The sequence below is a fragment of the Aythya marila genome, assembly GCF_965140915.1.
Source record: "Aythya marila genome assembly, chromosome: 5".
NCBI classification, from domain to species: Eukaryota; Metazoa; Chordata; class Aves; order Anseriformes; family Anatidae; genus Aythya; species Aythya marila.
The window spans coordinates 10,179,346-10,205,550 of record NC_139046.1 but is presented as its reverse complement, the minus strand read 5'-3'; the positions used below and the strand labels follow the sequence as shown (position 1 = coordinate 10,205,550).

At 37.4% G+C, this 26,205-nt stretch overlaps 1 protein-coding gene across 5 annotated transcripts in view; it reads right to left on the bottom strand.

Annotated features, from left to right (window-relative positions):
- The window catches only part of PPP1R13B (protein phosphatase 1 regulatory subunit 13B), a 70,630-nt gene that overhangs the window by 5,346 nt on the left and 39,079 nt on the right, over positions 1-26,205 (bottom strand). For 2 of the 5 annotated variants that reach the window (XM_082762556.1, XM_082762554.1), the window contains exons 5-13: positions 12,013-12,114; positions 10,860-11,034; positions 10,305-10,501; positions 8,811-8,975; positions 7,884-8,064; positions 5,953-6,108; positions 3,520-3,689; positions 2,168-2,669; positions 918-1,687 (exon numbers count right to left, since the gene is read on the bottom strand). In XM_082762556.1, the coding sequence (XP_082618682.1) occupies positions 918-1,687; positions 2,168-2,669; positions 3,520-3,689; positions 5,953-6,108; positions 7,884-8,064; positions 8,811-8,975; positions 10,305-10,501; positions 10,860-11,034; positions 12,013-12,114 (2,418 nt within the window). The remainder of the gene's footprint in view (positions 1-917; positions 1,688-2,167; positions 2,670-3,519; positions 3,690-5,952; positions 6,109-7,883; positions 8,065-8,810; positions 8,976-10,304; positions 10,502-10,859; positions 11,035-12,012; positions 12,115-26,205) is intronic. The other 3 variants (XM_082762555.1, XM_082762557.1, XM_082762558.1) reach the window with 3 other exon arrangements.

Sequence of the window (26,205 nt, the reverse complement as noted above, 5' to 3'; positions counted from 1 at the left end):
TCATTTACGCCCGTTTAGCATGGCTATTTCGGTTTGGAAAATAAGCCTCCCAAGATATGAGTAATATCTGTTGCTAACATACTCCATTCTTCCAGAAGTATCCTGGTTCACTTGTCCTGGAAAATGCATACAAAAAGCCCTGTGCACACTGCAGTCAAATTGTAAGAGGAATGCAAGGTTTCTGCTAAAGAATCTATGATAACTCTAGGTGAGTCAAGAAGTAGAGATATGTTTTGAAATCAGTGTTAAATGAGTCATGTTAACAACTAAGAATAAAATTCGTTTTGCTCCCCACCTTCAATTCTCCATATGCTGTAGATTTTGGTATTGACAAAGGCAACTAGTGTTGAAAAGACTTTGGTGCTGGATGAGGACTTGGAAAGCAATTCAAATTGAGACAAATCCCTTAAACAAACATTTCTGCTAAAACAAGTCAGCTGTGTTTCTGTTAGTTTCGTCAGCCCTAGTCTCACCTCTCTCTACTGAGAGGGGGAAAAAGGAATGCATTTCTCCCAGAATAGCTTTTCAGCTTGTATGCAAATTAAAAATCTCCACTGCAATTCATAGGTTCATATAAACAGTTAGCTTTGTAGCCCTGGGGAAATGAAAAGTTATTTTTCATGGTATCTCAGATACCACAAAGCTTCTACGACAATACTATATCCCAGATGAAGTTCTACATCCTAAATTACATACACAACCTCCTGTTGCCTGTGTCTTTTTTCCTTATTAAACAACTCCACTAGTAAAGAAGCTATTCCATCAGATTATTCCTTGGAGTCACTTTTTTTATATTATTATTTTAGTATCAAAACTCGTAATGCAAGCATACCATTTAACCTTAAGCATAACTGGAAGAGGGTAAGCTTAACACACAGCTAATTCCGTAGTTCAAAATTTGTCTTTTAGTTACTTACTGGAGGAACTGGAGGAGGAAGAGCAGGTTGCAAAGGAACTTCATCTTCTACTGGAGAACTGACCTCAGGTGTGGGACTGGACGACTCTTCAGTAGAAGGAACTATAGCAACATTGTTGTTGTTGTCTTCAGTTGTCTCAGGTGTTTGATTTGTGGTTTCAGTGCTGATCAGTTCCTCAGTAGCAGGAGAAGGTAATTCATTATCGTTGGCATCTGATGAAGGAGGGGGTGGCTCATCAGGAACAGGAACTATAGGTTGCACGGAGATGGGTTCCTCAATATTGCCATTGGTACTGGCGTTACCGTTATCAACATCAGCTAAGATGCCTATGAAGTCCTGGGGATTGCTTGGCTGATAGAAAGGAGCACTTTCTATTCCTCCAGCAAGAGTATTAAAGCGCTGATACAACAATTTTTGTATATTTGGTCCACTTGGGCCTTCTGGTTCCGTGATAGAACTACGCTTCTTTAGCGGCCGAGGAGCATTGGCCAATTTTCTCCTCAGAGCTTCCAGGTCAGCATCGCTTTGATATCGCAGGGGTGAGTGCACGATAGGTGTGAGCTTTGTAGGACTGAGAGGACGAGGAATGTTTTCCACATTGCTGTTTTCACTGGGTGGTGGAGCGTTTTCCAGCTCTTGATCTTTTTCAGAGACCTCAGTCTGAGGCTGAGATTGTGGCTGTGAAGGAGTCTGGGCAGGCAAAGAACCATGAAGGAATGGCAGCGGCGAGGGTGAAGTTGAACCAGATTGTAAGACAGGCTTTCCATAAACTGAAGGAAAAAACAATGGAAAACAGTGAAGAACTATTCTCAAATTATGTAATAAAATATTTGCAAATAAACCAGATGTCTTTGTTGCTACTTGACACTAGTACAGAAAATAATTATGTTGGAATCCATCAAAACAAAAATAAGTACTCACCTGTTGGCGATGGCAACCACCAACTCTCTATGCACAATTTTTTTCAACTTACTTATAAAGCATAGATGGAGCATCCAGACTGTATTGTTCTATTCCTATCTTGTTTTAATTAATAGGCAACTGAACATATTCTCATTTATCACCCCCAAAAGAAATGGGATCATTCTGCTGCCATACTACAGACAAAAAAGCAAACAAACAAAACTTTTCTCACGGATTTAGAGAGGCTTCTCAAACAAGATGTCATTTATATTGATACATAAACTAAGCCTAATGAATAGATTTTAATAGTCTATTTCAAAGGACAAAAAAAATAACGTATATTCTACCTGCTTTTACTGACTTATTTAAGGTATTATATACAGCTTGCTGATAATTCTTTGGTGGTGTTGCTTGTTGAAGATACATTGAGTAGATGGAACTGGAGTTCACTGTCTGTGGCCCTTTTCTGGGAGACTGAGGTCTTGATCCTTTATCAGCTAGAAAAGGTCTGATGGCCACAGTTAAAGGCAGTTCTGGCCTGCCATCTCCTCCTGGGAACAAGGGGGGGCCAGAAGGCTGATACGTGGGGCTGGGAGGTACAGAAATCCGCTGCTGAATCTGCTGTGAAGAGCTGGGTTGATGCACGTTGCTTGGCGGCGGGAGTGGAACAGGTCTTTGCCGATTTGTTATACTCGTTCCGGGTCTGGGCAGGCTTCCATCCTTCCTTCTTTCTAGAGAATTTGTAGAACCTGTTCCTAAGGGAACCGGGCTTGGATAGGTCCCATAGTTTTGAGGTAACTGCTTGCTTACACCAGGAATTGTTGGTGGCACTTTCCCCAGGTCAAGGCCCTATGCAAGAACAAAAAAAAGTGTAACACCTCATTAAATAAAATACTTGCAAGCAAGAATATTCTTCATTCAACAAAACAGACTAATGATGTGTGACAAGAAAGGAGTCAGTGTAAGTAATTTGTCTTCCTTAAACACTACACGATTCTACCTGAATTTACCACCAAGACCTACTGTTTAGAAGCATCTTCAGTTATAATACATTAATATGAATCCAGAACTACTTGAGTACTTTCAAAGCCTTAATGACCAGATCTAGGTTCTGGACCTCAGTATCTATTTGGTAATTGATAATGTATAATGTGATAGTAGTGACAGTTTACCAAAACAATTTAAAGACAAGGCCATTATTCTTTAAAGATTATAGTGTTAAAGAATTCATGAAGTACAAGAACAACAGTGCAGACAGACACCACCAGTGGACTCACTGGAGGATGGATTTATTTTTTTTTCTTCTTTTTTTTCCCAAGAGAAAGAGCATGTTGAGAAGTGGTAATTCGCACCAAGGAAAAACAGTAACAAAGATGTGAATTGGAAAAATAGGAAGGTGGGGAAGAGGATTAGGACAAACAAATGGGGAGAAAAGGGGAAACCGGATATGTGAAAGAACAGAACGTTCTATCAACAAACTACTTAGGCTGAAAAAAAAATCCATCAATTGTAATCTGCTAAGAATACAAAGGAAAAGGGGGGAAGGGATACAAAGGTAATTTCACTTGTGACATTTTAAATACTTATAAGCAGAGAAATAAAAAAAAGTGTAGATATCTGAAGCAAGTTTGGCTGTGGCAGCCAAAGGTTCATAATTTCAGCAAAACAGATCTAAAAATGCACCGCAGAGTAAACCCACCAGCTTATCAGTACTTCCTAATACTGAAGTTGGCAAAGGTTGGCTGGATATAGTTCCTTGTTTTAAAGCAGTGTCCATGCTCGATTCTTTCCAGTCTGTGTTGGAGATCTGAGGGGGTTTTACCACAGGGGCTGAGCTCTGCTTAAGTAATGGCCAATTTCCATCATTAGCTTGAAAACAGATGAAAACACTATTTAAAATAATCCATACCACCATTGTAAACAAGCAATAACAACACGCGAAATGGAACAGGTTAGATTACAACAGGATTAAGTTGATTCCAGAAATCAGATGAAGTGCTATGTTTGATTCAGAAATCAATACCCAAAGCCCAATCACTGTATATATAACATGCTGTTTGTTAGCCTTTGACATTTGAATTGTACCACAAATTCCTATAGAAAAAAGATTGTTAAAATTTTGCTTTGAGTGTTGCACATTTTACTATTAAAAGGCAAAGTTAAGTTCAGAGAAGAAGTCTTTACAGAAACACTTAAGCGTATTTCCTTTGGTACTCTCCAGGAACACTGTCAAATTATGACACATGTTAAATCTACGTCTCCATGTGGACTTATTCCAAATTTAACCTATTGTTAGTGGGCTCATTGACTCATAACAGGAAGTAAAACTCATTTTAAGAATGTGGTAGAACAAAAGCCTGCATTCCTTTACTGGATGTGGCTCCTAACTTACCTTTTGTTTTTTCCTCTACATACTCACCTGATCAGCATTGCCTCAGAGATTTAATTTTAAAGAAACATATAAGGTCAGCTGACAACAAGAAGTCACAGTGCCAAAATACAAGTCCTGGACTTTTATCTTCATTGCATGAAAAAAAAATCATGCACAGCTGCATGTAAACTGCAGCAACAAATCCTTAACAAATCCTAGATGCTTTGATACATTACTTTATTAACTGCAACAGACTATTTACTTTCTGTTCCCCAAGTGAGAGAGTTTAAATCATTTTATAATTAGATCTGGCTTACAGTAACTCTGCAGATCCTTGGCTAGATTCTAGGGCTTAAATCTGCTTTTGACAGATCAAATTTTAGATGTCTCTAGAGTGACCAGAGATCATTTCTCCTTCCCTATCGCCTGCAGTTAACTTAGTGGAGCATTTAAAGATGACATGTAACACTTTACTAGGCCAGGGCAACTAAGTGGGGGGAGGAGATTAACTGAGATTTCTGGACCCCATAGTAAACTCATAGCAAAAGCCTATAGTAAAAAAAATAAAATCAAATGACAACCAGGCAATGTTTCCTGTTTCGTTTCACTCTTAAGCCCCTAGAAAATAGAATCAGCAAGACTATTTATAGGATTTCATGCCATCCTCTGTCTAGTATAGATGACAGTCTAAGAACAAGGTGCATAAAATATTTTAATTACATTGAATTTAACTTCCCCACTACTTTCTACATGAGCCTCATCCTTTTTAAATCCAGACCCTCTCTCCTCTTCACTTCTGTTTCATTCTGCTTCTGTAACAGAGTGTAACTGCTCCCATCTTCACATCCTTCATGTGACAGTCTGGCAGACTGGCAACTGTCACGCACTTTGCATGAGCACACCTTTCATGTACTGCCACAACCCAAGGTGGATCTCATGCACTTAACTAAGCTGCTGTTGTGATCCCCAACTGCAGGGTATGGCACCAGGTGCTCACAGGAGGCAACCACGCAGCATCTCCCTTCTGCCTTTGGTTTGACTCTCAGCCACCCCACAGCCACTTCAACCAGCTGGATTCAATTTCTCTTCCAAATGTACCCTCTTGTCTACCTGCCTGTAAGACTACCCAACACCCAGTGCATTTCAACTCCCACTAACCAGATTTGTATTTACATAAATAAGACAGTGACATAGACACACAAGTTCCTGTGTATTTTCTCTGATTTTACCTAAAGATTATTGTAGGTCTGGATCCATGATACTTGCTACAGCAACTGAGGTATAAGCCAAGTATAGCATTTTTGTCCTGCTGAAATCAGCAAGATTCTTGCTATTGACCTGGACAAGGTGAGCTTTTATCCCACCTCTGGGGCCAGTGCAAAACAGAAACTCTCAAACTTTCACACAAAATAACTCAAGCTAAATGTGTATATATACATCTATCTGCTCCGAGATAGACTAGAACATCTTTTGGTGCTTACCACAAATTTTCTAATAATAATTCTCATTTTTTTTTCAATGAAGAAAATTCATCCCTAGAATGCTATTGCAATACTCTAAGGATGAATTTGCCACAAATCCATTTACTTCAAATGTGAAAAGCAACTTCTGAACAATTTTACATCTCAACAGCATCTACTACATACCAGCCCACAACACAAGTTCTAAAGATGCTGTTTAATATGCATCTGTATGCAAGAGCTCAGATGACCATATTAAAAACTGAGTTCTTAGCTAGCCAAGTATCTTCTACGGACTCACAGTGCTGGGTGTCAAATAGAGTAGGTGCCAGACGGATGACATTGTGAACAGCAGACTGAAGAGAAGTGGGAGGTGACAGAATAGGATCCGCTATTATGTCTAAATCAGAAACCTTCCAGGTGTCTGGAGATTTTTTCACACACCCCCAGTCTGTTTCTATCGGACACACCAAGGCAGATCCAGTTACACAGAAAAAGAAAGAAAAAAAAAAGTAGTGGAAAAATTAAAACAATGACAATGGAGAAATTAGAACAGGAACACACAGATAATGAGAAACAAAAGCATGACAGTTGAAAAAAAATCCCATTTTTATTTCTTCCAGGGAGCATATAAAATTCTCCTAAAATAAATCTATCTTACTGGACTTCTTTCAAGTATGTTCAAAGTAATAAATACAAAGTCAGTCCTAAGGTAGAATAAGTACTTTTATAAAAATCAAAGAGCTCTCATTCGTAGATCTTAAAACCTTGTGAGGTCAGTCCAGAAGTATGGATGTGTTTCTAGTAACGTTAAGACTTATAAAACAGTGAATTATTTCTGGTTTGTGAACTTAAAAGTTATGAACTGTCCCATACATTGGAGAAGAATTCACATATCCAAATCCAAAACTGCTGCAAATCTGTCTTTTCACCTCACAATTAAATCCTTCCATACTCTTAATTTTTTCAATAAAAGCAGTGATTGGGTTTCTATAGCCTTTGAATCAAACTAAAGATATTGTTAGATCACTAATATCATTGGAAAATGTGAAGATTTTTGTTTGTTTGTTTGTTTAAAGTTCTGTTGTTGTTTATGTTCACTTCCTGACTTTGGGATTTTTGGGGTTCCTGTTGTTCTTTCCTACAGACTTAGGGAGGTTCTGATAGTCTTTCCTTCAATCTTTTCCTCCCTGTTTGGAAGCATCTTGCAAGCTTTGTTGGCGTATCCAGTTTTAAGTATTGGAATGCATGTGAATATTGCAGAAGCTTTGGTCTAGCAGTCTCATCTCTTATCTCATTTCTAGGTCTCTCCCAGAAGATCGTGCTAAATCAAGTCCTGTGATTAGATTGATTGGACTGTGCATTTTTTATTTTTATTATGTATATTTATTTGTATTTATAAATCAATATTTATTTGTATTATGCATGTTAAGCTAGCCACTTATTAAGAACTCTGATTTTGCTAAGATGTGAGCACACAAGGGAGCTGCACCAAAATGAAAACTTAATGCACAAGTGTCATGACTTGCTTCTGTTAGTCTCCAATGTAAATTTAAAAAAGTGTCTTCTATTTTACAATACAGATAGAATTATTAATTTTGGGAAACATGGGAATCAATTTCAGTTATGCAGAATACTCTAGAGGGGCAGCTCCTTCACTAATGAAGGCAGACAGAAGTAAACACCATCAATGCTAAGGTTATGCCACTTTAGAAATGCTTTAAGAACCACAAATACTCATCTCTCTGTAGGAGCAAAAGCTTCCCATAGTTTTATTGCATTCTCCTACTTAGTCTCCTTCTGGGAAGTAGTATTATTTTTACTAGTTCACTAGTTTTGGTTTGCTGTGCATATACTATGAATAGTTGTTTATAATATTTTTTGCCACCAAGTTGATTTCATTATGATATTCAAACATACAAACTAATTCAAAAGCTATTAAGACAGAACAGTTAATTCACAAAATCTGTAAAGGAACATGTAATCCTTTTAGTGTTTTACCACCTAGTAAAATCACAAAGAAAACATACTCTACCTTCTGAGAAAAACTCACGGGAAAGAGGTGAAAATGGCTCATACCAAGCAAGTACTGTCCAGTGAACTTGAACACATCTAAACATGCCTTTTCTGCTACAGAAATTATCTCAACACAGGATCTCTTACAATTACTCCCTTTCTTATTACTCCTTTCCAAATAATATATATTAACGATCATCACACTTAGGTGCTTACCAGATTTTGATCTCCCGTGTGTTGAGCTAGAAGCAATGGTGAGAGACTGTGGTTTAACTGGATCTACTGGTACAGCGTAAGTGCCAGCACTTGGAACTTGGATGTAAGGTCCTACAGCTGCCACCCGTCCTGAAGCACTCAAAGATGATTGGGGTGATGAAGTTCCATTAATACGATTCAACTAAAAATCAGACAAATTGAAACGTGAATTTCCATTTAATCTAGGCATTTGTGCGTGAAAAGGAGGTCTGAATTTAATTATCTGGAACCATGCACTGTAGCTAATTCACTTTAATAAATTACTCCATGTTATGCAAAAAAAAAAATAAAGAACTAGGAAGACAATTTTTTTTCCTTAAAACTAACACCTCAAAAATTAAATTTCTCAGCCACAGCACATACTTTTCATGAAGAAAACTTTTACTGCTAAAGGTCTCTTTTCAATGTACCTTTTGTATAAATGAATAAATTTATGTATTGAAATCAACACCTCCAGCTAGGAATACACAGGGGAATCCATAAGTGATGTCTCTAGTCCTCAGACAAAATGTCTACTGATTTCTAGTCAAAGTCCCAGACAACTATCTGCTAATTTTATCAGACCCTTTATTACATTTTTATCATTTTTTCTGTTCCAGGGAAAAACAAAGACAAACAAAAAACCTACCTTTTTGATGCCTTTATGCTCTAAAAAACAGCCCATAATGAAACTTCCTACAAATATGGCGTGTACAACACGCACACAAAAAAGCAGCAGTTTTCTCTTATCTATGGAAAAACTTAAAACTATGTTAAGAAGTTTACTACTTCTATAATGGGCTCTTTACATGTAACTGTACTACTCAGCTGGGAATAGAGTGACATTCTATGTAGAATTAATAGGCTGCTGATAAACTAAAGTGTGGCCCTTTGAATAGTTTATCTTACAGGAATGTTTTCTTTTTGACGTGCCTCAACTTTTTTCTTGTATAGTCGTTCACGCAGCTCATTGATTCGCTTGTCCATCATGGCCACCTCCATATTACGTTTGTTTAACAGTTCTTTCTGCTGCTGAAGCTTGGAGTTCTGCTCCTGATTAAGCCTGTTCCGAATCTGAAAGGAGAAAAAAAAACATTAAAAAACAGCACTTGTTAGGACAGTTACTTCATTTTGTCTTTGTCAAGGTTGTTTTTAACATGTTGTTAAAAAAAATAAAATATGATGCAACATGGATCAGCCATGTTCTGACATCTGATTGTATGCTTCCACAAAGCCTGTCAAATTACCATGAACAACTAACTGTTATAAAGAAAACATTAGGACATGCTATCTTTTGCCAAGCTATTGGATACCTCGTAAGCATGTAGCATGCATCCCATTTATACCAACTGGATTAAAGAATTAGGCAAAAACACATTTCATAAAGCAGTTCCAAAATGAAATATTAAGTCCTAGAAAACACTTGTTAAAAGTTACATTTAACCACAATGGAAGTTTGAATATCATGGAAACTAAAAACAAGTGATATCAAACTTGTACAAGAAATTATGCTCTTAATTCTGTTTCCAGTTCCACACAAGTTCTTGATGCCTGGAAGGGAAGTTAACTGAACTGCTAGCACCCGGTCTGGATACCAGTTTTTCTCTCTGCATGGGGATTAAACTGAAGCCTTCACAGCAGGTTTCCAGTAAATAAGGAGACTGATTACCTTTATAGTTTAAATCAACTATGACATCCTGACACATTAAGTATTCTTAAGTATACTGTAAATTTTAAACAAAAACTGGACAAAATTCCAATGTGAATGGAATAGTTAATTATTGATGTGAAAGCTACTCTTCAGATGTACCAATATTTTTGGATAAAGATGTAAGATAGTGGTACAGTGAATAACATACGAATATAGTGTAGCTACATTAGTGTGCTGTATAGCATACTGAATAGTGCAGTGAATATAGCTCAGCTTACAATTTTGATTATTTTCTTAAAATGATACTTCCTATGTGTTTCTGTTTATTTACATTCTCCTTATAGCTATATTTTCACAATATATTTTTAAATTACTCTTATTTGCTGCCCAGTCACGTCTCCAAGCTAAGACAAAATCTAAGGGAATGTGCTATATCCAGTTCTTTGCAAATCAGAAAGGCACTGAAATGAAAATTGCTTTTGGAGAGAGATTACAAGTACTTTGTGCACATTCAGTATCTTCCATACTGCTCAGAAATGCCCTTCAGAACACTTTCACACTTTGCCCCATTATATGTATGAGCAACAACAGAAATAGTTTTGAAAGCTAATGAAATCCTGTTTTAAGAGGACGCTTGCATTGACATCCTGATATTTCAATTTTATCAGATCACAGAACAAAGTGTCCACCCATAAAGGCAGTAATATGACTTATTTCAACTGTCATTTAAACTGTATTTCTCAATATTTTACCTGTAGCTCCTGATACAATTTTTTTAATTCTACTGCTGCAGGTCCTGTTACTTGTCCATTGTAAGACTGAAACCCATTCAGCTTCCCCTTCCGTAAGTCTTCCAGTTGCTGAGTAAGTTGATCCACTTTTAATACTGCAGCCTGTAGCTCCTGCTGCTTCTCCTGGAACATGGCACTTATATGCTCAATTTCAGTTGCTAAAATTAACAAGATAACAATAATAAACAAGTGCAGAAGATACTGATAATTTTTAATTCTACGGGTATTGCTAAGAACAACATACTGGTTTTAAACCTGGTGTATTCATACACATAATAAACTACTTATAATGCATCAGGAATTGTTAACATTTACAACAGATACTCTAATTACTTATGACTTTATAAAAATAGATAATAAATTACATCATGTATAAGTTTCCTAGAAATTTCTGGCAACCGTTGTATGACAAATAAATGTTCTATGTGAAATCCTGTTACAGTGTACGACATTATTTGCCAGATATACAGTGAACAGCAAATAAAATCGAATAGTATACTTAGAAATCCCACATACACAGATTGCCATTCATGATCTTGCTATAATCCACTTGTCCTCTCATGGCACGGATTTTTTTCAACTTTGTCTCCTGGGTTTCAACACGTTCTTTAAGTTTTTGAAGCTTTTCACTCTCTGAAACAGACTGCTGCTGACGACGTTCTTGCTGCTTCAGGTAACGCAAACGTTGTTCCTAACAAAATAAAAGACAAAAGGTACTTGTTACCCTTGTATTTAGTAAAGCCTATCTCTATGATCACTGGTTTTTGGTTTTGTTTGGTTTGGGGTTTGTTTAAGCTTATTTTCCCAGCAATCAGAAAAACTTGTATCTAGTTAAAACATACATTTGTCCTCCTGAGGAAAAACAATACCTCTTTAAAATAAGTTTGTTAAATTTATGGTAAGAAATTCAAAATTTTAGACCAAACATCAATTTTGCAGATTTGTGAAACTATGTATTGCTTGAAGAATCAAGCCTATCAGTGAAACCTTCCTTCTGGCATTTGGCTTCTGCTGCTATTAATACTTTTCCTACCATTGCAAAATGAACTTCCAACACTGCGATCAAGCTTCTCAGTGAACACCAAGCACTCCCAACAGAACATTTACACAAGCTGGCCTACTAGAAGATAATGTTCCAGTACTTAATGACAGTCCTCCTGGTGGACACAGAGAAAATATTTACTTTTTCTATGTTTTTTCCACCAAAAAAAAGAGAATTGTTAGGTTTATTGCTTGTAAAGACACTGTGCCATACTCCAAGCATCCCATGTGTACTGTATTTTATAACACCAAGAACAAAGTCAAAAACATTAAACCCACTCTGTTTAGATTGTCACACCTCAGACTTCAGAAATATAATACATGAATATATTTGAAATGGGCACATTCTCATCTCACATCACTGTTACTATATCGAAGTGAATGAGCGAGTATATATGAATATAGAGTCGTGGGTGGTCTATTACAGATAACAAAGTGGGCTTCACAAAAGAGAAAAAAACTAGCGATGTTTTTATAAAGACACACAACTGTTGCTTCTTTAACCACTTAAGCTTATTTAAAGTGACTTGGGTGCATTGATCTGTACCCCCAAAACCCACATTTCCACACACTGACAGAAATCTGTATTTATTACAATCTCTATATTTTGTTTGCTGCTAATTATTACCTTAGCAACCAACATTTGCTGCTGATTTTCAATCTGCTGCTGTTGCCGGGCTGCCATGTCTTGAAGTTCAGAGAGAGTGAGCTCAACACGTGGATTCCCAACCTGTAGATCACAAAACATTACATCAACGTGGTGATGTACACGGAATGCTCTGATGTTAGAAACTAAATTCCCACTTGTCAGAGGAAGGCTAACACTCCCTCCCCAGTCCTTAGAAGAAGAAAAATGATGGATAGCTGTTAGAGAGGAAGGAAGACCAAAGTATAAAGAAAGGACACAGTTCACACACATACCAGCGACAGAAAAAGCAAGAAGGGGCAAAGCAGATGAAAGAGAGGAACACTAAGAGACAAAACAAAGAGGAGAAAAGAGACCTCATGCTACATTTAAATTTGCTTTCTTAAGATGTTCTGTAGAATTGGCATCCACTGCTGATATAACACACACAATAGTAGACATGCAAGCAGGAATATTAAGCAGGAACTGGAAGCTGAAGCTTCTTCCCTTTGCTAACACTTTCAGTGTAGGTACCTTGGCAGCTTGAATTAACAGTACGAGGGGGAATGCGCTAAAGTTGTACCAGGGGAGGTTTAGGCTGGATATTAGGAAGAACTTTTTCACTGGAAGGGTTGTTAGACATCGGAATGGGCTGCCCAAGGAAGTGGTGGAGTCACCATCCCCAGAGGTCTTTAAAAGATGTTTAGATGTAGAGCTCAGTGATAACACTTTAGTAGAAGACTTATTGGCGTTAGGTCAGAGGCTCAACTCAGTGATCTTGGAGGTCTCCTCCAACCTAGATGATTCTGTTGTTTAGCATTATTTACGTTGTGCAGGACAAGTACACACGAGAACCCTTAAAAGAGGTTGTCACTAAGCTCACATACCAAGACTGTGAAATGTCACAGAATCCCAATGGTTTGGAAGGGACCTTAAAGCCCACCCATTCCAACCCCCTGCCATGGGCAGGGACACCTCCCACCAGATCAGGTTGTCTAAAGCCCCATCCAGCTTGGCCTTGGGCACTTCCAGGGATGGGGCAGCCACAGCTTCTCTGGGCAGACTGAAGCATTTAAGATCAGAACCTGTGAAAAACAGTCTGTGCAAAGTGAAGTGGAGTAAAGGTGATCCACTTTGGATAATTAATTAGCCATTACTGTGCAAACTCTGAATGAAGAGAAGACCCCCAACCCCAAATCCACCTCTATCAAAGTGAAGAACCAGTGCCATATGGAGAAGCTTTCTCCCCTCCCTCCAGAAAAAAAAAAAAAAAAAAAAAAGACAAAACAAAACTCTGTATTGCCTTTATTTAAAGATGTCAGGATTTATTTTTATTTAGCTGCTGATTTCAGTTCGACAGACTGAGCAGAATGGCAATAATCCTAGACAAGAAATGTTGCTGGAAGCACCGCAGGAAGATTTCAGATAAAAGTTGTTCCACACAGGGCTTGCTGTTCTACTTTGGGGTCAGCGAAATGTAGACGAGCATTTAGAGATCTTTGGGGTTTAAAAAAAAAAAGGAAAGAAATCTTTATTATCAATGACACCTCTTCTGTTACCAAAGCAAGCTTTGGAGAAAGACAAAAATCATGGGGGGAAAAAAGCTAGATAAAGATTTAACACTGGCAAATCGGAACTCTGGTGGAGTAGCAAAGACAGCTTTGTTTAGAGGTCAACCACACAGCAATAGATCACAAGGGATGAAGAAAAAGGGTGAAGGAGGTGACAGTCCAGTGTGTGTGCTACAGGCCTGCATTATTCCATGGCAATGGTGGTGCAGGTAACGGCGCTGCAGTATTAGTAACTGTGCCCCCGCTGCTCAACCAGTGGGGCACCGGGCCTATGGAACAATTTCTCCAAATTTCTTCTTATCAGTGCTTTATTGTAATAGTACTGCTACAGCAACTGCCTATTTGGGGCTTTAATACAGTCTTTTCCCCTTTTCTATAAACAGACTTTATACATATACAATACACACAAAAAGCTTTAGCACAGCTAAAAAGAGATGGGAATTCTACTCTAAGGCTGGCAAATACAGAGATGGCAAAGAATCCCATTATTTAAAAGCTTAATGGTAGGAACAAGAAGGGCAGCTAACAATTGCTATAAAAATAGTAATCTTTGGTCTAAATTATAAGTGTTTAAGGCCTTGTACTGAATAACTCATAGACAGGAGTGGGGTTTTGTCACCCTTTTTGCATTTCAAAACTAACACATTTACAGAAGTCAGGGTACAGAGGCAATTATAAAAATTATTTAAAATTTATACAATTCTGTGACAATCTGTGTGTATTGTGTGTTTCCAAAGATGAATATCCTGCTTCAATATGTTCATAGTTTTGCCACCAAAAATAAGTAATTTAAATCTCTACATTAAATTACTTCAATTCAACCCTTTTTTCCCTGATATGCAATCACAGGAAAGACTGCAGTTTAACAAGACAAATTCCAGAAGCTGACACTTGCAAATACCTGCTTTGCTACTCAAGGGAAGACAGAAAGAAGGAAATAGGAAAAAAAAAGCCACAGGCTTTGGATTGCACATTTTTTTCCTGAAAGAGAATACCAGCCTTTGAAAAATTATGCCCCAAAGCTGAAAGTTCACAGCAGTCCAACATTTGTTGGAAGGTATTTTACACGTAATTCAGTCAGGTGATGGATCAACACAAAAGCCAGACTACCACACTGCAATACTTGAATAAACAATGGAGTATCTTCACCAAACTACATGACAATTACTATTAGTAAGCCACGCTGAAATTACGTGATTTCCTATACCCCTCACAGTACATCACTGCTGAAAAAGCAAAAAGAATTAAAAGTTTTGGATATACTGAGAATAGAGGTGTGTTGAATGAGTGCTTACAAAGTAGAATGTAGTCTAAAAGTTTTATAGATTAGGAAAAAAATTAAAAATCCCACTAAACACATTCCCCACACCAATCAAGGAAGTACCAGATTTTAAATCAGATCAAACCTGATCCCAGAGGAAACCTGCTCTACTTTTCTGGACCCACTCCAGTGACTTCCAACACAGTTCTGTAGTGATCCCATCTGACAAGATCCCCTACAATGCCTGTGCTCCACTCTAGGCAAAGTAAAATTCTCCTCTAAAATATTGTTGACACCAAGTATTTCAGCCACTCTGAGTGTCTTGTTTCATATTCCTACAAATTGCTCAAATATCATTTCTCCAACCAATGCATAATATGGAACTGATTCTTTAAGCTTCAGTCAGGAAAGGAAAATATTTGTTTTAAAATAGATTGCCTTTTTTTTTTTTGTACACTTGAGCTCCAATTAGTGTTTCATGTTTCTCCATGTAATTATTGAATACATCTCAAGATCAGTCACTAAAACAAGCCAGATTGGGAACGCTAACTTTTAAAAGTTGTTGTATCTTAAATGTACAATATAGACATGTCAGACTAAAATTTCATTATAGAGAGTTATTGTCCTTCTTTGAAGATTTTCTGTATAATAGATTATGGAGCAGAATTTTAATTCTTACTGGAAATTACAAACCCTCTTAATAGTCATCAGTAATTAAAATTATTTTTGGTGCAGAGGTCAGTCAAAAAAATTATGTATTTATGTACAGATACAGCTGTATAGAGTAGTGGAACTGAAACAAAAGGTAAAAACCATCCAAAGCACAGATTTTTCTATTTCAAATCTGCTAGTGAACACAGTAATTAAAAAAAGACTGAACTTAATAGTGTGTATTTATTTATTTATTTTTAACTAGCATGACTTATGATAGATGATTTCTTCACAACATTCTTTAATAAGGCCAAACAACTTGTGTGTACTTGTGCTGCTCCCAGGAGGTGTTCTGGCTCTGCTGACTTCTTTGGCATGGTTTTCCATCAGAAGAACCTAAATCTCTGACTCTGTAGGGAAGTATTAAGAGGGACTCAGAACAGTTTGAAGTCTACCCTCTGGATCGCTGATTTTAAAAAGTCAAAATAAGGGAAAAAGCAGTAGTGTTTTTCCAATACACATATGCTCTGTTTCAAAAACAGTCGGAAACAAGTTTTAACCTATGAAAGTTATTCCCAATGCTTCTTCTCCTTTCTACTTTGATGATCAGTTTAAGTTTACACTGACAACTCATTCTATTTCTAGTAATACTTTTCAGTCTAACGCTGTCCAAGAAATACATGGTTTACATTGCTAAGAAATCTTGTTAAAATATACACCCAGACTCTAGTTGTAGTAAGCCTACAGGGGTTATGCATTTTTCAAGGTAAGCAAGCCATCTTACCTTGTAAAAATTACAGATTTCCTAAGTGAAAACTGTAACCCACAGTACACAATGACTATAAGAACCCAGTTTGTAAAAACACCAGTTACAAGAAATAGTTTGACCCAAAAGCTCAGAATTTTCACTACTTTAAATAAGCATATTTGAAAGTGTATCTTACAATGCCTGAAAAAGGTACTGCAACATTTTGCATTATGTGAAATAAAAAGAATTGTGAGATGAATAAATATTAGCTTCTCCTTAAAGCTATTAACTTCAGTAAAATATTCCATTTACAAAGTGCAATGTCTAGAAAATTTTTATATAGGGAAAAGCATTGAGAACACAGGAAAACAGTTATAATTAGCCATTCTTATAAATGCCCCATGAGAAATGTCTTCACGTTTACCTCACTGAATACCAATGTATGACCTTTCCACTTAAAATAACTACATTATACCTAGGAAAGAAAAGAAGAATCTGAAGAAACAAAGTTTTAAACCTGTAGCTTCACTCGCAGTTTGCTCTTTTTCATCCACATGGCAAAAGCAGCACACTGACCAAGCAGAATTCCTCTTCAACATTAAGTCAGGTATTTTCAGAAAGACTGTTGCTGATTTTATGCCTCCACAACAGGACAGCAGCATTTTTGACAAAGCCTGGAAATTAGTGAATCTTTCTCTTGCAGAGATCTAGTTGAATCCATTTGCTTAGAGCATTTTGTATTAGTTGAGTTGGCTCGTAATAATCTGTATGCAAATACCACCACTGGAAGAAGTCCGTCTCAGTCCTTCTTCAGAACCTCGTGCTATGCAAGGCAAATGGATCAGGGTATGTGCTCAGTTCTTTAATGAGGTTGTTGGTTTCCCTGTTTCTTAAGTTTGTACAGTTAATAACTAGTATGAACGATTTCATACATGACGTGACTCACCTTTCATAACAAACACAAGCCTATTACATTTAAGGTCTAGACCTCCTCCTCTCTCCTGCAGAGAAAGAAACCTACCTCCCACAGAACTGCCTCCTAAAGGAGGTACCAAAAAAGCCACTACAAATATCTACTCCTCCAGATTCCGCAGATTCATTTGCTACATGGTGATACATCAAAGGAGACAATTTTGCTGAATTGTAAATTTCTTTTCATTGATTCACAGAAGCATTTACACACAGAGATGAACTCCTAAATAAAATCACACTGAACACACACTGCATATTAGGCACTAAGGAATTATTACAGATGTTTCATACAAAAATACTTTACTCTTATATTCCCTAATTTCTTAAAATTTACAAGAATTTCTAAGAGAATTGTATTTATTTTGTCTAGCATGCCACTTTAAAAGGTCATGATGAGAATTTGTAATGAACTGCATTTTCAGCTTCTGCCATTAGCCTCCTACTAGAGACTGGTATTTTACCATTTGATGATTAATATTTTTGGGACAGGTGAGATGAATGGTACAGCAGTAATTAAATAGTTTGGAAACCAGTTTACAAGCAGCCTCAGAGCAAGTCATACCTTAGATATTTAATTAAGAGGGAGAACCTCCTTTAATAATGAATTCTGCGCATTAGCCTTGTCACTCAAAGTTCGTCTTCTTGATCCTCCTTCATTTCTGTCCTCACACTATGCTGCTCTATCGTCACAAACTCCTCAGTCTCTCTTTACTCAGTCCACGTGCTTCTGAGCTATTATGAAATGGTTTACTCACTGACAACCCGCAACAGTAAAGGAAAAACTGCATCTGCACTCAATTTAGTTCCTTGACAAGCAGAAGGTATTGTAGTCAAACATTTAAGCCACAAGGGCAGATTCCAATTGGTTCTGTGTTTTTACTCCCATTGGAAAGTTATTTTTGAAGAGGAATCTAATCATGGCAATATTAAAATCAAAAAGCCAGGAGACAGAACTTCAAAATAGATTATTTTTAAGAGATGATAATGAGGATGTGATTTGATTTTATGGATCAGGCAGTAAGGCAGAGAAATAGACAAAGATACTTTGATTTTCTAAGTTTGCATTAGGAAGAACAGAAAGCTACTTTGAAAATAAAACATCTACCACACCCACACCTGAGCCTGCTATGATTTCAGAAATACCAGCTTTAAGGGAAAACAACAACTGTCTAAAAGCTTCACAGACCACCTCAATGACTGGCAATATCACGTTTAGGCTTGGCAACACCTAAACACTCAAAAAATAGCCAGCGTAAACCGTAATTCAGTCAATTCGTTGAAAAAGAAAACCAGAACAGACCAAGAATTTATCAACCACTTCCTGTACAGTGTCTCCTCAGATCTCTTCCTAGGTTTGCAAGAACCACCACGTCATTAACTTCCCTTATCTACTCCTTCCCTCTTCTTCAGATAGGTGTTCACACCCATCACCCACACAATTCAGCTCTGTTCCCAAAGCTCTGCACTAGAAAGTTTAGGTTCAGATACCTCAAGCCTCCTGAAACTAGCCGAGCTCCACCCTCTCCTACGTGTATTCCTGTGCCATGAATCATGTACTTGAACTTTCTCACGTTTTCTAGCCTTTTTCCTATCATCACCTCTACACTTACTCCCTAATTTACTACTTCTTTTAGTACTTAAGTCTATCCTTCTCCTTGTTTTTAACACTTCCCATGGTCAGAGATAATTCTGAGGTTAAATCTCTATTTGCCAATTAGCCAGCATGACCTAGATAAAATGTAATCAAGCAGTGAGCAGGCAGGTGAGACAGTCTGCATCCTAGCTTGGACACCAGGATGGCTGCTTCTGATGCTGGCTGTCAAAAGGGCTGCCCACAAGTCTTCTGCTCGTATCCCTCTACTTCTTAACCACCAATTACTTCACTGAGAAGCCAATACAGAGCAGATACCAGAGCAGATACTGGAGATAATGCACCACATACTATGGTGCGTTAAAACCGAGCCACAAGCTAGCTATACTTTGAGTGCTTTATAGCACAGGGCAGGCTGCCTCTCTAGAATTCTAGCAGAGGTAAGGTACATTGTGGCCAAATGGGATGTTGAGATAAATAAAACAAAATCCCCCACAAAACAAACACAAGCCGTCCCTTAAGAGTTCTCCGCACACACACACACTCCACTCTCTCCCCAAAAGGTCTCTTACGGGAAAAATAATCATACCCCCTACCAGAATAAACATGAAAAAAAATCTTCATCAAGGTTAGGACAACAGCAGCATATCAAAAAGGTGGAAGTTTCCCCCATGTGGAGGAAGCAAATTTTTTTTCCAGCAGTAAGACATGCAGCTGTACCATGTCAAAAAGAAGTCACTATCTTCACCAGCATGATAGGGAAGATGGTGAAGGCCAGAAAGGTACCACAAACTGCTCCTGAGAAACCTTAAAACACCTACACAGAAATGCAAAACAATGTAAAGGCTCTCTTTTAGGAGCACTTACAGAAAGACTCAGCTCTCTATAATCTGTAGCAGTTTTAGGTAGTTCTCCCTTCCCAGGACAAAACCAAACCTTCCTCAAGACCAAGAATTTACCTTTGTAAGGCCGCCAACCCCATGCAGCTTTGTCACAGACACAGAACTGATCGCTCTGAGATTAAGTGTGAGAGTGCATGAACAAAGATGACCATACTTCCAGCACAAAGCAACTGACAACCGCAAAACAAACAGGGTAGGTTGGCGCGCTCTCCTGCCAGTGAATTCCAGACTGGGATCAAGGCTCCAAGAAGTCTCAGCCTTCCCAAAACCCTGGAGCTCTCCTCTCACATGCCCATCCTTGCATTTTCCTCCTCCGTTCTGCACATACAGGAAAGGCAGAGCTTTGGCTCTCAACAGCTCTGGCTGCTCACCTGCCAACCTACCAGAGCAGGAAAGAAATGAACAGCTTGCTTCGATTGCTCAATCTAGCAAAAGATGTCTTAATTCTGCTGTTCTTGTCAGTTAGCATGGGAGAAGCCCATCAGCCACACGGAACTTTTCTGCCCTAACCTTCATTCAAAACACCATAGCTTAGGGGATGCTCTCACTTGCCCAGTTAAATCTCTCAAGTTGTCTGATCAGAGCAGCCCTTGCACACTGCTGGTACCTGTCCTCAGCAGAACAATAACAATGGGGACAACACATGGAAGGGATGGGAGCTTTTTTTTTTCTGTACTCTACTAGTGCTGTATTAAATTTATCTTGGATAAAACGCATGTGGTTTCCTTGTGCTACCTGAGGAGGAAAGGAGAAGAGAATGGAGCCATCTATTGCAGATGACCAACTCTGATGCACTTACATTTCTGAAAATACTGACCCGCGGTCCAAAAAGGCTGCACATCTCCAAAGCTAAGAATGCTAATGGATTTTGAGCACAGTTTTCATACAACCAGATTTTAGTGCAAAGTACAAAAGCAACTTAATCTCATGTGAAAGATCACGCATAACACTATAAAGGGATGAAAGAAAATATGTTTCTATTTAAACTAAAATAGATTTTTTGCTGATCTCGACATGGACGACATTATTTCCAGTTTAATGGCTTTATCCACAGCTCTGCCTGGCATTTTTTTTAATTGGGTCAGAAATATGCCGATAGCAGAAATCCATTTTAAAGAATCCAATGACAATAGCATGTGCCTCTTTTTTTTTTCCCTCTTTTTTTTTTTTTTTTTAAGCTTAATGGAAATGAACAAGCTAATTAAATCCAGAAAAGGCACCCAGAATATTGGGAATTACAGAAAAATACAACTAGTGTGTGCTATCTCCTGATAATCAAATAAATTTGAAATTAACATCACAAATGTAATCTGGTTACTTAATTCATAAATTTGTAATAAAAGCAGTATTTTATTTGCACAAATGAACAAACTAAGAGTTCCTTAGAACTGATAAACTTACTTCAGGTACATTACAATTTGCTGAGAAGTCTCACATTATCTGTATTTGATAAAACCCCAACATCTTTCCTTAAAGTACAATACTTTGTTAATTCCTCCAACTTGCTAATACAACTACGTAATTTGACATAATAAAGATTTAAAGTCTATTCAGCATAAGCCACAGACTCTAGATTTCCCTTGTTTACTACTGTTTACACATATTTCTAAGAAATCTCCCAAGTGAGACTGTCCTCTATTCCGGACAGAGCAGCTAAGGAAAGGCAGAACGTAATTACACAAAACAAAAATTAAAAGAACGTTAAAATAGATTTTCAAAGTTACAATTGGATTTAAGCACATATTGAAAACCTGCTACATGTAAGTACCCAATAGCTGATTTGAAGCAAACCTTGTACTTCTCTAACAAAATAAAACTATTTTAAAAGAAATTTTGCATTCATTTAGGAGTACCAGATCAGTCGTGCACACAACTTCAGACCTGTTTACAATACCAATACTTTTACTCAGAGTAATTATAACTAGTGAGTCACATTTCAATCCACATTGAAAATACATTACTCGAGTTTCTTTAAAAATAGTCTTGGAACTGTATGTTTGTGAGTCTTTCGGAAAAAAATATCTTTTTAAAGAAAAACACATTATTTTAATAGGCTACCTCATTATGGTTAAGATTTATTTATACGTCAGAATAACACGTTTAGGAACAAATAGATGTTTATTCCTCCCTTAAGTAATGGTTTCACTGCGAAGTTGTTCTGTGGTGCTGTAATATTGTTTATATGAGAACAACAGAATAGGACATTTCCAAAACAACCAAAGTACTGAAAATAAATATCCTGTTTAGCATAGTGTTGCACATGCCACAAAACTAAAGTTGCTAAAAACAAAAGTTGACCACGACACTTCGAAGTAACTAACTTTTCGTAAGGTCTTATAACTTAAAAATTATAGCAAAATCATCAGCCAAAATCTTGATTGACTCAATTTCATTTACAAAAAAACAAACCAGTCTATGTTCTGGCCATGTGATAACGAAGCCCACAATCACTTAAAGAAGTTCGAAAGCAATAACGTATTTAAATAACATCCACTAAAGTGTAAAACTTTGGAAAAGTAATGAATTACCTGTTTGCTATTTTCCCACGTAATTGTAAGAGAGCACATCTTTATTTTGCAGCACTGCCCATCAGCTGTAAACACTTGTGTTGCTTCAGCATGTTCCAACTCCATCTTTCTGTTATTTTCTGTCTACACTTAATTGCTTAACCGTTCGCTGTGAGCAAACCAAGCCAACGACTACACGCATCTTATGCATTCTTGTATGGCTTTTTGCCTCAGTGTAATCAATAGGAGGTAGGATATTTATAAATATTATTCCATATGAAATAAATGTTTCCCCAATCATTTATCAATATGAAAAACTGTCTCTCTGCATTCATCAACAATCAGCTAACGGAAAAGGCTAGTGGATTTTGCCAGCAGTGAAAGACCTAATCACTGCAAGATCAAGCCAGCTGTCAACTGTGATCAGCTTGATTCACTGCACTTCTCATATTCAATGGAAAATGTCGAGCAATACACATTTCATTCGCAGTTACCAGGTTAAACTGCAAATATGACAACACAGAAAATTTAGTTTTAAAAGGGCAACAAATTATTTGCTCCGTTTTTATTCTTGTAGTATTACAAACCCTGAAGAAAAAAAATGAATACCAAAAAGATCAGGCAAATCATTACTTCTTGTATTTAATTTAATTGTTTAAAGTGACAGGAAACTCAAATTTTGAAAGTTCACTTGAAATTTAACAAAGGCAGTTTATTTAACTAGCACTGCCTAAGATAAAAACGCAAACAGTGCAGTCAAAATAGAAAAGGTTGTTTCCAGAAGACTATCAATCGGTGTTTACTATAATGCTCTTCACTACCTAGTTTTGTCTTTTTCCTAAATCCTGCATGCAAAAAGATAAATATTTGAGCCAGCAATGAAGCTAAAACACGTGTAATAGCATACATCAAGAAGTTTCATGTCAGAGAAGATTGCAGCAAGTCAAAACCTAGAACTCAGGATTTTTAAATGCTGAATATGAAAGAAAATACTAAAATCCACTACCAGTTTCTTATGTCTATAAAAATGATAATAGCATGCAAGACAAAAACATAGAAAGCTGTAATTTACCTTATAAAACTCATGAATTGCATGCAAGTTCACTCTCTCCCCATTCTTTCAAGAAAAGAATTCAACGTGATTCAGTGCACTTACACAAGAGATCCAGCCAAATGGGTCTCCATAAGGACACTGAACAACTGTATGTCAAAGCACGATAAAGTGAATATTCCAGCTACATAAAGAGGCTTATTTTTAGCAAGCACGAAAAGGTATGAGCTATAGAATAAGATCATCCAGTAAGAATAAGGGAAGAAAAACAAGTTCAACTCCCCTGCTCCTAAATTAGCCACGGGGACTTTCATTTTCTGTACTTTGATGTGAGGAAGACTGCAGGGGAAACAAACCTAAGTACAATTAGATCAGGAGGCAGTTGTGGAGAAAGAGAAAAGGAAAGGTTCTCTTGCCTGGGAAAAACCTAGGGGTGGGAAGTAGGTACGCTAGGTGTCCGAAGGCCAGATGGACAGGAAACTAAATGAACAAGTGAGGGTGCGTCAAAGAAAGGAGGCCAGCACTACATGCGTGTGCACGCACACACGCACAAAAGCAAACGCCACCACACACGCATGCTGAGGAAGCACTAGTCTGCAGACAACAGGGCTGCATAAAAGAGATGACTGAAGATGGCCTGAAAAGGGGCAGATGGCTTTGCAAGTACCAGAAGAGTCTCCTGCTCAGAACTGAAAGATGCTCAGACACAGAGGGACAATCTGAACTCTCAAGCTTGAACATTTAAAGCTCTTAGAGCTCTGCACTGACACAGTGAATTTCATAATCTGTCTCCTGTAAGGAGCTACTGAAGTAAGGGAAAGGGCAAGTCCCATCTTCATTGCAATAAATTTGTATCAAAATATTTGGTTTAACTTAAAATTATACTAATGCAACTCCAGAAGGATACAAGCATGGCAAAGGGCATTAAAATTTACAGCAGCGGTGTAAGGACTGGGAAAGCAACACCTTATGAGAAGTTATGAGAAGTAACAAGTGAGCTCTTCAGGTAACATTACGCACATTAGGTCATAAAATAAATGTTATGTGTCAGCTCACACAGCCCTATATTCTCAACTATTCCACCTTTATATAAAAGCAAGTTTGGATCTCAATGCGCAGTGACAATTGGAGGCAATTCTCCACAAGCTTTGTTTAGTTCAAAATTTGGAGAAAAGTATGAATCTATTAGGCCAAGTTCACTGGATGAGAAATAGATAAAGATGTACCGTACTTTCAGGTTCAGCAAACCGGACAGGACTTTTCACCATTCCTCTTCCATAGACATCCACAACTAAGTGTTGCTGTAAAACTAAAGAGCCATGCCTGAGAGAAAACAAAGTCACACCTGCAGAAGTGGGAACTAAAGGTGTAAATTGAGTAAATGGTGCAGTTTAGGTCTTTCCTCCCCTGCAAAATATGGGAAGCCACCTGTTGGCTTCCACAGAGTAGCACATCGTTGTTCCCTGTAACCTGCTGCACAGAACTATCTTTTGGTGCCCAGAAGAACAAAAGAACTACTAAACACAAGGAACACTACAAAACCCCAATACTCAGGGAATGGCGAACGGACAGCGAGAGCTGAATGGAATTTAAAATGAATGAGAAGGCAGCAGACAAACAAGGTTAAAATATATCCATACGCACACAAGAAGTGAGTAAAAAGTGCAAGTCTCTCTCACATCCATAGCCATTTAAGTAGATGCTTGGTATCTCTGTCTATAGAGATGAAAAATTATGTAAATACATAGAGAAGACATGTAGGGAAACAGTCCCTTCATATGTTCCAAGAGGGTTTCCTGTTCCCAGTAAGAGAAATTATCTTTAGATTCTTCAAAGCAAATGAAGTTAGATATTAAGAACTAATATTAGTCATAAATTTATGCCATCTTAATTAAAATTATAACACAAAAATGGTCACATAGTAAATAAAACATGGCGATTATTTTCATAGCGTGTCAGTATCTAGTATTTCAGTTTATACTGGATGAAGTTACATTTGAGAAACTACAGGACCCATCAAAACACCGCTCGTGACATTCCAAATCCCAGAATGATGTGATTTTGCCTAAAAAGCTTATAAAAAGCCTCAGAGTGAAGTACCAGGTCAGGAGCATCTGAATTCCCTACAGTTTCATGTAAATTCTTCCAATGAGATCACGCAGTTACTAAACTTGTACAGATGTTTCCAGACAAACTACCCTTTACCAAGGTGTGAAGAGACTGGGACTTTTTTTTTTTTTTTTGCAACAAAATTAGCTTTAGACTGCCTTCCCCCCCTCCCTCTCCCAATTTAATTCCCCCTCCCTCCCCTGAGGTTTCTTAGTTGGGTTAGCTTTTCTATTGATTTATTATTATTCTTTTTTTTTTTTTTTTTTTTTTTTTTTTTTTTGAAAGAGCAAGATATAGCAAGCTTTTAGGAAAATGCTTCAGAGATCAGATTAATCTTTTTTTTTTTTTTTTTTTTGGTCAAATCTGCTAAGTTGACCCCCAGCTCTTAGTAGATGTCTGAACTGAAGGTACAGGTAAGGCTCCCCTATCTGACAAGAATTTTAGGAATGAATAGTGTGTCATCTTTTAATGAATTTTTTTGTTTAGACTATGCTATGAGACCCCTAAAAGGATCTAGATTTCCACGACTGACACTGTCATTTGCTCATTTTGAACAAATGCCATTAAAACTTGCCTTATGTGAATGGCAGCCTCTTCCAAATACATCATTAAATATTATGAACGGAAGTACTTAATACTTACAGGCTATTATCAAATTGTATTTGTAGCTCAGATCTGAAGAGCAATTTCTATTTCCGACTAAGCTCTTTATCCCTCAACATTTCAAATGAGAAACTTTAAGCAATTATGTATAATATATTTCCCTTCTCTTTCAGTTTTCTCTTGAGTTTACTACTAAAAAAGTTAACTTGTTTGTGTGTGTGTGTGTGTGT